Below are 16,740 nucleotides of genomic sequence, written 5' to 3'. Positions count from 1 at the left end.
GCCTTGAAGAAGATCGTCCATTATTTGTACCAGCACTTAGCTTCTAATTTGGCACTAACAAGTCGGAAAAGTTTCGCTCTTCTAATGCTTGATTGGAAAAATTTCACGCTGAATTGGGAGTCTTGGTATGGCAAAATGATTCTTCCCGAACTTTCAACATCTATTACAAGTGACTTCAAAATTCTAATGTTGAGACTGACTGTATATTTTGAAGATGTATTACCGAAATGTTAAACACCAAAGACAAGTGCCTTCAGAACTTTTAGCGTATAGACTGGCTTGCATAATCCAAAGATATCGGAGGAAACTCGCTGATGGATTGAGGATCTGGCGAAGTTTTTCGTTGGAAATAAACTGGGCAGCATGCAAGTTGAAAGGATTTAGGCTGATCAGTGACGTTTGCTCTTTAAGCAGTGTGGGTGAGAATGCCTAGCGGGAGGCTTCCTCTTTGGGCCTTTTCCTTGTCCACGGGGAAGGCTGGCTAACTGACTGGTGGCCTGGTAATTTCACTCCGACAAGATATGAAGCTACATGAATCTTTGATAAGGTGCTCTAAAAAACATGAAGAGCAAGAAAGAAAAAGAGGAGAATAAGCAGTCGCAGGAAAGGCAGGAGCGAACTCCAGCTGAGCAAGCCAACGAGGTGCTAGCTCAACAGGCGTCCCAGATGATTGCGGCACGGGTTGCTACACTCCTTTGCCCCACCTCCAAATGCTACAAGGAAAGCACAAGGCCCAGGCAAGGGCGCCTCCGATAAAATTACAACGCGAGGCTTACACTAACAGGGCATACCTACCAGGCATACTGCAGGGATTCATCAGCATACCGGCTTTGCCGGGTTTGGGTAAGCTCCCAACCAATGACTTACGCGAGATAGTCAAGGAGCACTCCCATGAGCGTATATAGAGCATCGTAGGGAGGCCTCTACAGCCTATCCCCGCATTCCAATACTGGCCTCCCTACAAGGCGACTTTGATGAGGAAGTGTCACCTGGGCCCATAGCCATCCTCCAATAAAAGCACTTCGAAAAGTGGATACAGGCAGAAGATGCGCGGAATCTACCTCTGCAGATAATTGTGGTGTTTAGGACCATCAAACAACATTCCCAGACACTTTACCTGGAGGATTTTCACCGAGACGCAAAGTCATCATCACATCCTCCTGGTGCCAGGCAACTTCCCGACCAACGCACATAAATACAGGATATCACCGGACTGGTTTGCATTCCACAAACAAAGAATAAATACGCAGTCAGCAAATGGATGAACCACCCGGCTTTTTGTCCCATTTGTTCCAAGACTATCATGACTGGCGCAAGACGGTTGCGCAGTCAGCAAAGTGCGGCAAGTATTAAACTGCCATACTACTCTTCCTGACTTTTTGCTGTCCGCTTTTCAACATGCATATGATTTAGAGAGATAAAAGCTTTTGTGCATTTGATGTTGAAGCGGGCTTTTATCAAATTCACATGGCCAAACGAGGCTGGTGATATTGTGTTTTGCTCTGCCTTGGGACTGTTTAAATCAAGATTATACGATCTCGTGTCGAAATTGCCCCAGTTATGTGCCGAGCTGGTATAAAAATTTGTCACCAACTTCTACGAGGTGAGCCACTGCCTATTACGATTGCGATTCCATGACATGCAGTTCCGGTTTTTGCCCATGCGTGAAACCTCTGCAACAGGCTTTCAGGACGCTTTTCGAGAATTGATTCTCTTGGAAGTTCCTTAAATGCAAGTTTGCTCGAAAAGAATTCACTTATTTCGACTACGTCATCAGCTCTGAGGGTGTAAAGTGCAGTGAGCAAGGCGTCGCCTCATTCCTACATGATACCTGTAGTGGCGAATTAACATGCATACGCTAGAGGTGCCTGAAAATTCGTGGGGACTGGGGCTTGCGATAGCGCGGGCACCAGTGCAGGCCTCATCCCCACATGGCCTAGGAGGCGAGCACCCCGAGTGGGGCGAATTGAACGACAATAGATTTTGGAAACTCAAGAATAACTGTATTCCGATATATATAAGCTACTATTTCAAGGAAACAGGCCAACTTTAGGTGCCGATCATAGGTCCTGCTCGGGGGGCAGGTAGCAGCGTAGCCGCAGCAGTAGGCGCTGTGCACTACACCGACCACGAGAGCGGGGAACCGCGCTCGCTTCTCCTATTGCGAGCATCAGTGGTGTCGATGATGTGTCGTGCGAGCAGGTGTTAGGAAGACCGGGACGGCGAGACAAGGCATCAGCAACTTGATTGCGCGCTCCTTGAACATAAGTGATGTGCAAATCTGGGAACTCCGCAAGAAAGTCTAGCCACCGGGCGGTGCGTCCGCGCAGAGGCTTCGACGCTTGGAGTTGTTCGAGATGGGTGAGAGCTTGATGATCAGTGTAAGCCGTTACCTTGGAGACACGGAGCAAGTGCGACCGCTTATCCAGTGCCATGACCGACGCCAAGAGTTCCTGATCGTAGATCGAGTATATCTTTTGCGTGGGGTTCATGACTTGGCTGAGGAAGCCGACGGGTTTGCCGTCTTGTTCCAGAAGTGCTCCGATCGCACAACCAGAGGCATCTGTGTGTAACTCGAAGGGCTTCGTGGTGTCAGGGACTTGTAATGTAGTGAAGTCGATTAAGCGCTGTTTGAGCTGCCGCACCGCTTGCGTGTGAAGCTCTGTGCATTCGAAACTGACGTCTTTACGCGTAAGATCAACCAGCGGCCGGGCAACGTCGGCATAGTCCGGTCCCATGAACACGCGATGGTAATTTATGGTACCGAGGAACTGGCGCACTTGCGTTTCGTTCTCCAGCACCTCTGGCCAATGCATGCCCAACCTTCCCTTGCAGGCAAATTCAAATAAAATAGGGAAAGAAAGGGCTCAACTTCTACTGGGTGCACCTTTAGGTACTGATAATCATCACACAGTTTGGTCGCAACAGACACACCGGATCGTTCGATATTTCAACATTTCGGTGCTTGTTAATAGTGAATGCGAAACACATAGTGGGTTGGGCAGTAGAGGGCACGTTAAACGAAAGCAGAAGTGGTAGTTTCCTTAACATATGGGGAAGCCAGTGGACTGCGTTGTGGATGAAAGTTTAAGCCCCAGCGTTGGAAGCCGCTAAATTTGTTCAGGTCTCACTGGCATTTGAAGCGGGAGAGCTGTGCCCAGCCACTTCAAATGACAGCGATACGGCAGTGTAAAATTTGCCAGGGGAAGAAAAAAAGATGCCAAGCACGTCACAAATCGGAATGTAATCACAAGCCATCATTTGTAATTCTCTGCATTCTTATGGAGGAAAGAAGAGCGCCCATATTTATACTTCACCTCTTTTCAAACAGTAACCCAGCCAAGCATCTATTGACTGGTCTTGCGTGCATGCAAAAAATTGTGCACAATGATATGTTCACTTGCTTACCTTGCTGCTTGCTGTCTGGTCACCATTCTTAGCCCACGAGCGGCCCTTTTCCCCCACTTTTGGGCTTCCATCGGAAGTGGTTTCTGTGGAGACCGGCTACTGAGGCTAATGTAAACAATATAAATTCTATGAGTTACCCCACTTTGCTTCCGTAGTTCCATGGCATGATGCTTGCAAGGGGCAAAAGACTATGAAGTAGTGCGATTATACATGCACTAAATAGTTTTCCTGGAGGTTCGGGTGGTTTACGCTTCCAGATTGCCAGCTTTTTCCTATGCCTGAGCCAGCCAAGCCTGTGGTCCTTCGGTTGTTTCGTTTTTCACTGGAACTGTTTCCGTCAGTACACAGCCGCAGCTAGCTATTAGAGGAGTGAAATGCACAATTTTGCTGCAACCTTGGGCCGTCCAAGTGCGCGTCTTTTGGCTAACTGAAAATATCAAAGGTTCTTCCTCTAAAATGGTGGCTTCTTGCTCACCTGTGGGCTGTGTAATCACTTCGGAATAGCAAGCGCCCTCTCTATGTTTCTGCCTTACTCTGCAATCTATTAAGATTTAGTTGTGCCGTTTTCCACACCATGGAAGCCGCACTTGAAGCATACGACGCAGCGGAAACTTCACGTCCTTGATTGGGTATTCTATATAGATTGATTCAATGATTTACAGCGAAGAAATTCTCGGTTGAGCCGGCCCTTCCTAGATGAGTGTATTGAGTGCGTGCGGTGTAGCAGCCACGTCGTTGGCCCGGCAGCAACAAGCGGCTCCGCAGCTGCAGAGCGCTTCATGACGTTGTACTTCCTCGCCTGTCAGAGCATGTTGTGACGCAGGCAGAAGGGTTAATCGCAACTAACTTGTATAGTTAATGTGAAATGGAGTCATTTGGTAAGCAATTCTGTGCTTCTCCTTCAGGATTCATCGGTGCCTTCTCACCAATCCATGGACATTGAGCTCAATGGCATTGGGTAGCAACGGCTAGCCTGACACTCACCGTCGAAGCAAGTTTCCACCTGCGACGGACTTCACCTCTTTTACCTAACGCGTTTCCAGAGTGTTCAGCCAAAGCGGCAACTGTGCAATTGACCGGAATAGTCCCACTGGCTGCAAGAATTTATTTGCATGCTTACATACTTTAAAACTTTCTACAATTAGGCAGGGCGATATGTCTGCATGTTGCACACGGACGCTAGGCAAGCCGACAGGCGTCAAAAACGTGGGGCCGCTGCCACTATCACAGTTGCTAGTCCGTTTTAAAGCTACCCTGAAGGCGCCGATGCCTTCTAGCATGCCTACTGCTACGGCAACTGCGCATGCTGCTGCGGCGATCCATACGGTGGGTCTCTAATTTTGAATGGCACATGGCTACTTGCTACACTGAGAATAGCAGCACAGGAGAAAATTCCCAACAGCTGACCACATTCAAGGCAAGTGCACACTGAAATTACTTTCGAGCATGAAATGTACTTACACTACTTAAACGGTTCCTCTTTGTGTTCACGTAATGAAGCTTCCATTGGGGTCGCGTAGTTGGTCGCGTGCCCAGCAGCCGGTGCCACATCATGAAGGTCAAGTTCCTTTACTTCTCCCCAAGCATCGTACTCACTTGTTTTTATTATTAACGTTTTTTCTTTTATAGCATTTCTTTTGTTTGACGACGGTAGAGGACAGATTGGCCTGGTCACTTAAGTGACACCATTGGCGTGACTGGTGGTCCATTGGCCCGGCGTTCCCTTTGAAACCTCAAAATTTAAGCTCTATTTCCTTGAAAAAATACCTCCATATTAAATTGTAAGCTTTATTACTACATGTTTGTTAACTTTCCTTCTCATGATCCTCTGAGATATGGACAGATACTGCCATGCATTATAGTACCTTTCTCGCGGACACCACCAGCATACCGGCTGCCTAACTTCGGCATTATTTGGCAGTTTACTTCTATTTTCAAGTCTTTGGCCGAGGATAATTATATTTTTATCCCTATCCCTGAAAAACTGGCCAGGCACAGGCTGGTGACAATCGTCCAAGGACTCAAATGCGTCAAATCCCCGCCGGAGCCACGCCAAGACCCTCAGGACCTCCTAGGGTAGCCTACGGCACGAAACTCCAACTATTCAGCAGTTTCTGATTCTTTCAGGAAGGCTACGGGCTGAATTGGCCTAAAAACGGCGCGGGGAAACCTTTCAGTCTCTCCGGCTAACAATCGAGACAGAGTTGCACAGAGCCCCCAAAAATGGGACACAGAAGGTTTTAGAGCTCTCCACAGAAGAATAGTCGCCTCAGAGGCTCCAGTTATCTGTGACAGTTGCTGCTGCCGCCCGCACCAAAGAAGCAACTCCAGATGCTGTTGCTCCCAAAACTCAGTGAGGGGTCCTGCGGCTACGAATCCCGGGAGCAACAACAGGACGATTTGGCTTTGGTCCAGCAGCAGGAGCAGCAGCAGCAACAGAAAGACCAAGAAAAACACCGACTGCAGCAACAATGTAGTCAGCTGGTCCAGCCCGTCGTTCACCAACAGGACCCTCCACAGGAAGACCAGCATTACAGTGGCACGCACCTTCAGAAACGGAAGCAGCAAATTGGTAATCAGAACCAGCAACTACAGGTTGATCAAAACAGGCGGCAAGCGCCGATTCCTAACGAAGACGAGCAGCAGCGCCGTCTCCTTTGTCGGGAAGAGCAGGAAAAGCACCACCTGACAGGCTACTCAGCTCGCACAACTGCAGCTACAGATGTGGTGGAGAGCTTCTCGGGAAGTTCAGAAGTTGTGCCGTGTTGCGTGTCGACTCTACCGCTACCCACAGCAGCAGTAGAAGCCGCAGAAGAAGCACGGTCAACAGCAGCAGCTGCAAATGTTGCTGCATTGCGGAAAGCTTCGAACCGAAAGCGGCGTATCAGGAACAAAGGAGCCCAGCAACGAAAAATTAAGCTAGCAGAGGCTGTTGTTGAAAACACCTTAAGTTCCCTTAGTCGTAATGCAGCAGAGGCAGAACTGAGAGGCACAGAGGCAACGGAACTGCTCCCGGAAGCGACAGCAGCGGCAAATGCTCCTTACTGTGGGGCAAAGCACGACGAGGTGATGCAGCAAGATGCGCCCGTGCAAGTGAAACCTCGAAAAAGGTATAAAGGAAAGGCAGCTCCTGCCGTCAAGTGCAGTACGCAACAGCAGCAACTGCAGCGGATACAGCAAAAAGAGCAACTGATGCAGCAGCCTAATTTTTGGCATTCTCCTGCTAAGCAGCAGAAGAGGCGTCTGCAAGAGCTGCAGCAAGAACTGCAGCAACAGCAGCAACAACAGACCTTTTCGCTGCCCATCCCACGAGCAAATGTACAGAGTCTAACAGAGTGTTTGCCGATGCACGCACAGCCCTGACTCTGCTGGTGGCAGTGCTGATCTGTGGGTGATGCCGGCAGCGTTGCTAGCTGCTTCTCAGGAGGGGCAGCGTCTGCAGCAGCAGCCGCAGGGACCGCCGCAGCAGCTGCAACCTGAGCCGCCGCCACAGCAGCAACAGCTGTGGTAGGTTCTCCCGGATCACTGCGCCATGGTGCATACAAAAGAAGGATATGATATACAGCGCCACCTGACTCAACAGAACAAACACGGTATTGAAGAGACTTTATCAATGGTCTCTAAAGCACAACCCAGCAAAAGGAACAGTTGATGTCGCTGGATGGATCCGTCCACCCTGCTGTCGTGCACCCGGCAAGGCGGCAACGGAAGACTACTTCATCATGTTTCGAGGCAGGCCATCAGGCACAAGTGCAGCAACATGTTCTTTCTGAGCAGCTGGACCACCAGCCGCTGCAACGCTCGCCAAAGAGGCTAGAGCGGCAGCCAATGGAGCGCCGGCTTCTGTGCATGCGACGCTGTTACTCTTATCCGGAGCTGCCATTCGTGTACACGCAGGAGGAGCTGGAGAATGCAACAAAGTTAATATGCCGGCAGCAGCAGCAGCGGCCTCCATCGGCGCAGCAGTTACCAGAACGAAGCCCCTGGCAGCACCAGCATATGCTGCAGCAGCAACAGCAGCAGCCGCAGCCTGCTGAGTTTGGCTCGCTTAATGCACAAGACGAAACGTGCCGCCTCGTGTACACACCCCCAGCCTTATCGAACCCGTCACGAAAAGCATGCGCCAGATATCGCTGTGATACTCGTAAGGGCCCCACTGCTTTGACAGCGTGTAAAGAGGTGTGAGGCCTTGGTACCCACTATGAGTTCCATCCGCGGAAAAGCTGAGCATGCGGTTCTGCAACAGAATGTTGAAAAGCGGGTACCTTTTACTGTTGCTGCTGCAGCTGCTCATGAGCCTGCAGCTGTCCATATGTCTGGCGACCGCGCAGCTCCCTCTACTGTACCAGTGGCCGCAGCGCCCACCAATGCAACTGTTTTCCCTGAGTTTACTGCTTTGCTTGTTTCTCGCGCACCTGATGTCTCTGCCAAGCCTGCTACTTCCTCGCCATCCCCCGCATCTGCTGCTGCTGCCTTTGAAAAGGAGAACAAGCCCTCCCCCAAGCGCTAACCCATGCGCAGTCAACCAGTGACGTCGAGTCTTGAAAGCAGAAGACGTGTGGCCCATAAAACTTTTGTCTGCACTGAAGAGCTCAAAACCCAACAGCAACGCTCCACGACTAATTCCAGTAGTAGTAGCAGCATCAGTATCGGGAGCAACAATCTTCTGCAGGTTTGATCCCCGCAGCAGAAATGTTATAACCCAAATATGTAATTGTTTGCCTTGCAAACTTGCATTTGCGGAATTTTGGGTAGAACTGATATATGACAAAGATGCTTGGGACTTGTCGCAGGAGAGCAACGTGCCCAGAGAGATCGGAACTATTGATAAGTACATCATCTAGGCACGCAATAACGCCCTGTCCCAATAAAGGTTGTGGATAGGCATTAATATTGGCCTGAAAGGTAGCGGGAGCACCCTTAAGGCCGAAGGGCATTACTCAGTACTCGAATAGTCAGAGAACGGACCGGAAAGCCGTCTTCCAGCGGTCTTCCTTAGCCATGCGTATTTGATGAAATCCCGCTTCAATCCAAAGTGCAAAAATACTTGGCGCCTCCCAGCATCTCCAGAATGGTTTGAATGGGAGGTAGTGGAAATTCAGGGGCTATCGTAAGGGCATTTAGAGCCTGGCAATTAACAACCATACGCATCTTCCGCTCCCCGGAGCCATCATCACGTTTGTCTACCATGATCGTAGGGGAGCAAATAGGCGAATAGGTCGGTCCGATCCAACCGCTGTCCGATAATTTAGCTATCTCTTGTTTGTGGAATGTGAGCTGATCTTGGGTCACACGGAATATTGCAGATTTCGCTGGAAGTTTTCCAGGCACAAGTAGAATATGGTGATCATGAGAGGCGCTTCGGCGGTAATCAATCCCTTAGGTAAGTTATCGGGAAAAACCGCTCGATACTCGTGCAACACCTGGGCAATCTCACATGGAATATGCTGCGCCTCTGTCGAATTTATCCATTCGTCGAACAGGGTGTGCTCGAGCTTTGCCATAGGCCAGGGAGACTCCTCGTCACTTTCCGCTGCCGGCGACGCGGTTGAGGGCAAAGAACTACCCCAGCCGGAAGACGTCGGTTGATTCCCACTTGACGCGCAGCAAAGCGCGCCTTGCCATTCATCCGAGAACCTTAGGGGCACCGCCGAAGCGGCTTCGGGCAAAGCCAGTATGAAATGCAAACCGTACAATGGAGCGCTGAGACTCTTGTGTCAGCCGCCGCCTGACGAACGAGTGACGTTATCCGCGCCTTCGCCTTAGTCTTTGCGTGGGGCTTACACCTCCTTGGAGGCGGGCGTAGGAATATAGCTGCCTCCTCGGCTGACATACCCGCCACTTGTTTGGCCAATATCTCATATGCTTGGTCTGCCTGGGTCCTTGGGTGGACTACGGTGGGACTCTCACCTTGCAGCTCTGCTTCTCCAATCCTAACGACCGGTAACTCGCACTACTGGCCATTCACATAGGTTCGGAGTTTGTCGGACTGAAAATACCAGGCCACCTTGTGTTCCGTCAGCCAATCCAAACCCAAGACTAAGTCATAGGGAACGGGTCCCACTAAAATGTCCCCGGCAAAACGTGCATGTCCGCACCACATCGTCAATCCCGTCACAACCCGTTCAATGCGTAGTTGTTCACCTGTAGCTACGGTGAACCTATGCTCTTTTGGAAGTCTCCGCACTTTCAGCTGCAGTCGTTCGACTGTTTTAGGACTAATGAAACTTCTCAAAGCCCCAGTGTCCAAGAGGGCCTCACAAGGACTCCCTGCGAGCTCAACGCAAAGTACCGCCGTCGCACCCACACAACACAATGCTCCCCCTTTGTCGTAAGACTCTTTCGTGCAATTTTCCCTCCACCAGTGTAGCACAATCTCTGTCGCGTCTAACCTATAGCCGTCTTCTGTTGCCTCTGCAGGCATCCTGCTGCTATCCGTCGTCGCTTCCGGAGCCTCTTCACTCAGGACCCACGCCGACCCAGACTCCCACCGCGTCTTCAAAAGCGACTGAGTCCCTTCCGCGTGCCCATCGCTCGTACTAGTTCCTTCCGCAGTGCTGAGGAGCTGGTTTCCCCACTCAAGGGGGACTGGAATGGCATTAGGGCCTGTCGCTACCGCAAACATCATCCCTTTGCCATGGCTACGCGGCCTAGAACGCTCGTCTCCAACCACGCCTAGGCCCCCCTGTTTAATCGTTCCGTCTTCTCAGTGCTAGGACGGGTGGGCTCCCTACTGCTCTTGTCCCCCGGCTCGGGCCGGCCTCGTTCATACGTAGGATAGTCCAGAGCATAGTGTCCCACACCGCCACACTTCTTGCATATTTCCCCCGGACGTTTGGTACGGTCCCCTTTGCTGGGGCAGGCACGTGCCGGATGTCCGCGACCCTGACACTCAAAGCAGTTTGCGTGGGTTCCCCCAGGTCGATTTTCAATTTCCTGGCGCCCACTGGGTCCATTAGCTTGGATAGCAGCCCTAATGGCTCGACTGGTCCCTTGTCGGAGTTCCACCATACTCTGCTTGGGCTCGTAGAGCCGTGCTGCAGCTGTCGCCGCTTGTTCCCACGACTGATATTTCATATTTCACCTGTTCGTTATTGGTTATTAGAAGATGGAGGTCTGTCGGTAGCCTGGTGCAGTCATAGTCAGCGAGTTCGTCGGGGGCAACACCCAAACCACGCTCCGCTACAGCCGCAAGCCGGTCCGTGTATTGCTTCGGGTTACCATTCCACCGTACTTTAGCCAACTCTGTTAACAATTGACTCTGCGACATTGTTTTGTCAAGCCGCTCCAAAAGCGTGCGCTGTACTGTCGCCCAGTCGCTTAGGTCGATAGTTCTCCGTAGATACATCCAATACGTTAGAGCCGGGCCCACAAGGTAGTCAATAAGTGCATTTCCCCACTCGCGCCGCTCCAATCCCATCTGGCTGTACCGGCGATCGATGAGCAGCAGAAAGGCCTGCATAGTGCTGCCGTTTTTTGGTAGTATGGGAATCGTTGCGCCTGATTCCACGGTCCCCCCTATAAAAGTTCTTATCACACTCATAGCGGACTGAAATTGGTCCCACGTGACGAAGGCACTGTCCCCTGGCATAACATGGGTCATAGATATTATCTGCGGGGGCGCCTCCTTATGCCCATGCGGCCGCTCTGCCACGGTGGGCTTCGGAGTCGCATGGCGATGATGGGCCGGTGTCCCGCTCGGCATTTTGTTTGCTGATATTATAGAAGTCTCCTGCGGTGTGGGAACGATAACGCGTCCGTTGCGGAGATGCATCCTTTACCGAGCGAAGATTTCTAGGCGTGAATTATTAAAACATAGTATTTCTACTCCCAAGTCCGGAAAGAACAAAGATTTCAATCCACGAACAGCCCCCAAATGTAGTGCACAGCGCCTACTGCTGCGACTACGCTGCTACCTGCCCCCTCGAGAAGGGCCTATGATCGGCACCTAACGTTGGCCTGCTTCCTTGAAACAGTAGCTTATATATATCGAAATACAGTTATTCTTAAGTTTCCAAAGTCTGTTGTCCTCAAATCCGTCCCACTCGGGGTGCTCGCCTCCTAGGCCATGTGGGGATGAGGCCTGCACTAGTGCCCGCGCTATCGCAAGCCCCAGTCCCCACGAATTTTCAGGCACCTCTAGCGTATGCATGTTAATTCGCAGACAAATTGCCTTACTTTGATCCTAGTAGGAGGGTCCTGTCCTCCTCCAGTGTTGCGACCCCTTGTAGGTCGCTAGCTAGCTATCTTCTATAGGTCACCAGCAAGCCCTATTGTAGTGCCTGTGCACTACAGGCAGGTAGCAGCGTAGTCGCAGCAGTAGGCGCTGTGCACTACAGAATTGGTCCCACGTGAAGTATGGACTGTCCCCTGGCATGCTGTTAACATTGGTTATAGGTGCCACCTGCTGGGGTGTCTCCTTATGTCCGTGCGGCGGCTTTGCCACAGAGGGTTTCGGGGTAGGATGTTGAGGATTGGTTGGTGCTTCACTAGGCAGTTTGTTTACTGACATTGTAAAAGTCTGCTGTTGCATAGGTCCAACCACGCGTCCGTTGCGTAGGTGCATCCTGTGCTCAGCTAAGATATCTAGGTATGAATTATTAAAGCAAAGTATTTCTACCCCCAGGCCCGGAAAAAATTGTTTTTATATCCCAGAGCACCCCCAAATGTAGTACACTCCGCTCTCTACAGCGTCTACGTTGTTGCACAACCCTGAACCCTGGCATCCAATGAAATCTTCACTATTACCGACGCATCGGTCGCGTAACGTCTACCAGTCCGTTTTGTTTCAAGTTCTGAAAACCATGTTTCTTATTCATGTCGTTTCTTATCGTTCTTGCTTTGCTGGTCCGGTGAGGATGTGATGCGCACCGGTGCCGGCGTTGTCGGCAGCCCCAATCTTAGAGCATTCGCGAACATTTCTAGTTTATACTTGATAATTTGTTAATAACTTGCATTTCTGTTTCATTAGTAAGAGGTTACAGCGCTCAATCCGCGTCTCAACCTCCTAACTGCTTATAGATCATCAGTTAGCTATCCTCTATAGGTCACCAGCAGGCCCCACTGTAGTGCCTGCGCTCTACAATTGTAGTGCCTGCGCACTACATAGATTGTAGTGCACAGCACCTACTGCTTCGACTACGGTGCTACCTGGCCCACGGGTAGGGGCCTACGATAACCGTCTACCTACGGTGCGCCTCCATGAAAGAACAATCCACATATCACGAAATGTAGTTACTTCAAGTTTCTCAAAATCTATTTTCTTCAAAATCCCCCCCACTCGGGGTTCTTGCCTCCTAGGCCGTGTGGGGAGGAGGCCTGCACCGGTGCCGGCGCTATCACCAGCCCCAATATCCAGATATTCACAGACACGTCTTGTGCACAGCACCTACTGCTGCGACTCTGCTGCTACCTGCCCCCTCGAGTCGGGGCCTATGATAACCGTCTACCTTCGGTGCATTTCCTTGAAACAGTAGTCCAAATATCACCAAATGCAGTTATTTATAGCTTTTTCAAAATCTGTTCCCTTGAAAATCCGTCCCACTGGGGGTTCTCGCCTCGTAGGCCCTGTGGGGAGGAGGCCTGCACCGGTGCCAGCGCTATCGCCAGCCTTAATCTCCAGGTATTTACAGGTACGTCTAGTGTATACATGCTAATTCGCCGACAAATTGCCTCACTTCGACCCTAGTAAGAGTGTCCTGTCCTCGTTCTGGGTTATGACCTCTTGTAGGTCTCCAGCTGGCCATCTTCTATAGGCCACCAGCAAGCCCTATTGTAGTGCCTGTGCACTACTCGTCCAGTGTATACATGCTAATTTGTTGACAAATTTCCTTGCTTCGGAAGTAGTAAAAAGGTCCTGTCCTCGTTCAGCTTATAGGTCACCAGCCAGCTATCTTCGTAAATTCACCAGCAAGGCCTATTTTAGTGCCTACGCACTACAGTAACGCATGGCTCTTCGTGACCGTTTCCGTTCTCAGCAGCTGCTGCGACCACTCCGGGGTGTCTGCGGTTTATTCAATGCTATTACCATCATGTATGCCTCGCTTACTGTCAAAATTTTGGCGCTTTACGCTGCCAGGGCTTGCACCAGCCCCTTGTGTAGTGCGCAGGCACTACAATAGCGCTTGCTGGTGACCTATACAGGATAGCTAACTGATGACCTAAAAGCGTTTAAGAGGTTGAGACGCGGATTGAGCGCTGTAACCTCTTACCAGTGAAATAGAAAAGCAATTAATTAGCTAAGTAACATGTATAAACTAGAAATGCCTGCGAATACCCTAAGATTGGGACTGCCGACAACGCCGGCACCGGTGCGCTTCACATCCTCACCGGACCAGCAAAGCAAGAACCATGAAAAGCGACTTTTAAGAAATATGGTTTTCAGAACTTGAAACAAAATGGTCTTTCAATTAATCTAGCAGACGTTACGAGACCGATGCGTCTGTAGTAGAGAAGACTTCGTAGAGCGCCAGAGTTGTGGGTCGTGCAGCATCGTAGACGCTGTAGAGAACGCAGTGCACTACACCTTGCCCTTCTTCTAGGGGATCTGGCTTGCATGGCGTTCGGCTTTGTAAGGACAGCCCACAGCATCCCCTTTTCAGGTTCCGTGCGCCTTCGGTGTTCGTCTCGCACAACTTCAAGGTTTAGACTACAAAAGACTGATGCTGTCCTATCCTATTGGCGGCCTGTGTGCGTGCCATCGCCGGCAGCACCTGTGATACTGCCAGCCCCAGACGTTGGCATATCTGCAGAGCTCGCTACACATGGCCTGTTATAAGCCTCAAGTCTCTTTAGCTTAAACAATTTTAATTGAGTTTCAGCTCATGAAACCAAGTGAGACAACCTCTAGGGGTTATTCCTGCGCAATTGTAGTGTGGCATACTATATGTACTTAACCATCAGAAAATGGGGCGGAGTTTAGCGTAGGGTTGTTCCTGAGGACAAAGACTACTGCCCTTCTGCACCTTCTTTTATTCTTAATGATTACTTTTCATTTGGAGTTTTGTGGCTTCAGTGCTTTATTGATTGAGGCATGATTGAAATCATGGCTACTACACTGCTCTGTTGTTGAGTGCATGCACTTGCATATGAAGTTCTTCATTCGTCGGAACTCTCTTCTTCCGACCGTTTACCCACAATATTCACCTCTAGTCTGAGTAGAGGTACATTTTTCTCAGCAAGCACCTACAAAAAGCTAGTGCACCAACCCAGTAGCCCCTGCACTCAACTGTTTCTTGCTAATTAGAGGTCCACCATTCCATAAAATTCCATTGTGAAACTTCTTCAGTGCGCTTCCTCTGTAGATTTTCCCTCGCTGTAGATGCCATCAACATCGAATTAGGTTCAGTCCTCTTTTCTTTGAGTTCCACGCAATCTACCAGCCCCCGTGGAGTGAACAAGCGACTGATATAAGCGTTCAGAAGTTCAAAGATTTTTTCTTCCACTATGATGCCAGCCGATTAAATGAAAAGAAAAATCATCTTTGGGGCAAGCAATGCGCTTCCATCCTACTTTAACTCATCTTCATTATGGTAGAGTGGAGCCCATGTTAAGGTTGCTTAGGTTCAGTAAGGTTTCCATAAATTTTTAGTTTTCTATTGTTTGTTTAGGAGCACTTCTGGGAGCCCTTTTCTCTTGCATGAAAACATACAGCGGAAACTTGGGCAGTTTTTTCTTCTCATGAGTAGTGCCATCTGGTTATTGATATTCAGCCGATTCCCCCTGTAAAAGTACCTGAAACATTTACTACAGGTTCAACGTTTTCTCATGCATAGCACAAAGGAGAATGCAATAGGGTTGCTGTTTTGACTGCGGTTGCAGTGCTAGAATCGAACGTGAACTACAGAGTTGGCTGAAGGCTATATTTTAGTCGGGAACCTCAAATGCTTGATGAGAAAATGCACAGATTCTTATTAAACTAAATGTTTGACTCCACGTGTGCTTTATGTTTAAAAGCTGCATCATTCGGCCTTTCTCATCCCGTCTTTGTGGTCTGAATTATCAGTCAGCATTGTTTTCAGTGCTACATTTGGAACATACGAAAATGTAGTCCCAACACCTACTGGTTTTCAAGATCCAGCACAGGTATGACGTGTCGCCTCAAGGCATGGGACACTCAAGCTATCGCCACGCCAGCTGGCTCTCCTACTGGCGCCCAGAGGAGACATATTTACGCACAAGCCTATACCTGCTGTTTTGTAAAGCAAAAGCTAGTTTATTCTTCCACTAACAACAGTAATGTGCATTTCTTATTTTCTCAACGCAAACCGCACACTTGATCGATGTGCTCACTGGTGGAGATCCGTTCAAACTTTTGCAGCAAACAAAATTTTCTGAGAAATATTTTCAATAGTTTCACTTTATTATACGCCACCGTTTTTTGACCATTAGTGTTATGCAGGGCAACGTCAGTGTTGCAGAACACTATTCGGTGCCGCAGGCACTGCAGCTCAGTGTCAAAGGCCGCTCCGATCAAAAAGAAGCCTGTCATTCATAGCAACTCAGACGAAATAGTTAATATTCGGAAAGATTTCGCATTTGGTCAGTACTGTGCTAAATCCATACCGGTAGCAACAAGCAGGAACCCTACATTTCACAGACAGGCCTAAATGCCTCAAACTGAAAACACTACATGGCTTTTACTCAGCATGGGCATATATATTCAATACGAAATGTGTCATATATAGTGTCAGGTATAGGAGAATCTGAAACTCCTGCAAAAGAGGCAGGCAAAACGATGGTCCACTGCTTCCGGAGCCGTTTGAGGGTGTCGATCTTAAATCCCATTTTTACTAAAGTTTGGTGCATATCTGCCACGTTGAGGACACTGATTTAATTTGGCACAAACAAATCAGCTTTAAAGCAGCTTTTCAGCCTTGGCCCTACCCTGCCTGCGCCCCGGTAGATGCACGCAGTGTCGATGAAGTTTCGTTAACATGCTCCCAAAGGAACTGCGTTGTGCGGATCAGAACTTTCGCCTAGGTAATTTGAAAGACACGCTTTTTTTCATGCTACATATCATGGATGTGGCTCTGTACCAGTCTGTACACGTAAATTTCAAGGTCTATTCAAGCTGCCATACGAACGTGTTTGCCTTCTCCTCCATCAATAGACAACCTAAAAACAGCACTAGCAGAGAATTTAAATGTTGTTCCTGAAGTATTTCCCCCCATATGTCAATTGATTTTGGTGTATTTGACTGGTTGAAGACAACATTTGTGAAGCTTCAACGGAGGGTGTCGGCCAGCACAGTTCACGTCGCCACTGAAATCTTGCAGACAAGCCGGCCAAAACGTTATCTTCCATCATGTTCTTGGACATCCTTTCACCGTA

The 16,740-nt window shown here is 49.5% G+C and overlaps 3 protein-coding genes across 3 annotated transcripts; 2 read left to right on the top strand and 1 right to left on the bottom strand.

Annotated features, from left to right (window-relative positions):
- Positions 1 to 2,060: 2,060 nt before the first annotated feature.
- ETH_00031550 (uncharacterized protein) lies at positions 2,061 to 2,816 on the bottom strand (the record flags this gene model as incomplete). Its single annotated transcript, XM_013378307.1, has 1 exon — positions 2,061 to 2,816. The coding sequence occupies one exon, from the start codon at positions 2,814 to 2,816 to the stop codon at positions 2,061 to 2,063; it is 756 nt and encodes a 251-aa protein (XP_013233761.1).
- Positions 2,817 to 5,739: 2,923 nt separating this feature from the next.
- Positions 5,740 to 6,771, top strand: ETH_00031545 (uncharacterized protein; the record flags this gene model as incomplete). The annotated part of the gene is made up of 1 exon (XM_013378306.1): positions 5,740 to 6,771. The coding sequence occupies one exon, from the start codon at positions 5,740 to 5,742 to the stop codon at positions 6,769 to 6,771; it is 1,032 nt and encodes a 343-aa protein (XP_013233760.1).
- Positions 6,772 to 7,059: 288 nt separating this feature from the next.
- On the top strand, positions 7,060 to 7,918 carry ETH_00031540 (uncharacterized protein; the record flags this gene model as incomplete). Its single annotated transcript, XM_013378305.1, has 2 exons — positions 7,060 to 7,552; positions 7,695 to 7,918. 2 exons carry the CDS (start codon positions 7,060 to 7,062, stop codon positions 7,916 to 7,918), a joined length of 717 nt encoding a protein of 238 aa, XP_013233759.1.
- Between the last annotated feature and the right edge of the window lie 8,822 nt (positions 7,919 to 16,740).

The sequence above is a fragment of the Eimeria tenella genome, genomic scaffold (assembly GCF_000499545.2).
Source record: "Eimeria tenella Houghton genomic scaffold, Eth_scaff8, whole genome shotgun sequence".
Taxonomy (NCBI): domain Eukaryota; phylum Apicomplexa; class Conoidasida; order Eucoccidiorida; family Eimeriidae; genus Eimeria; species Eimeria tenella.
Note: the sequence above shows the minus strand (reverse complement) of the source record. Positions and strands in the feature narration are given on the sequence as shown.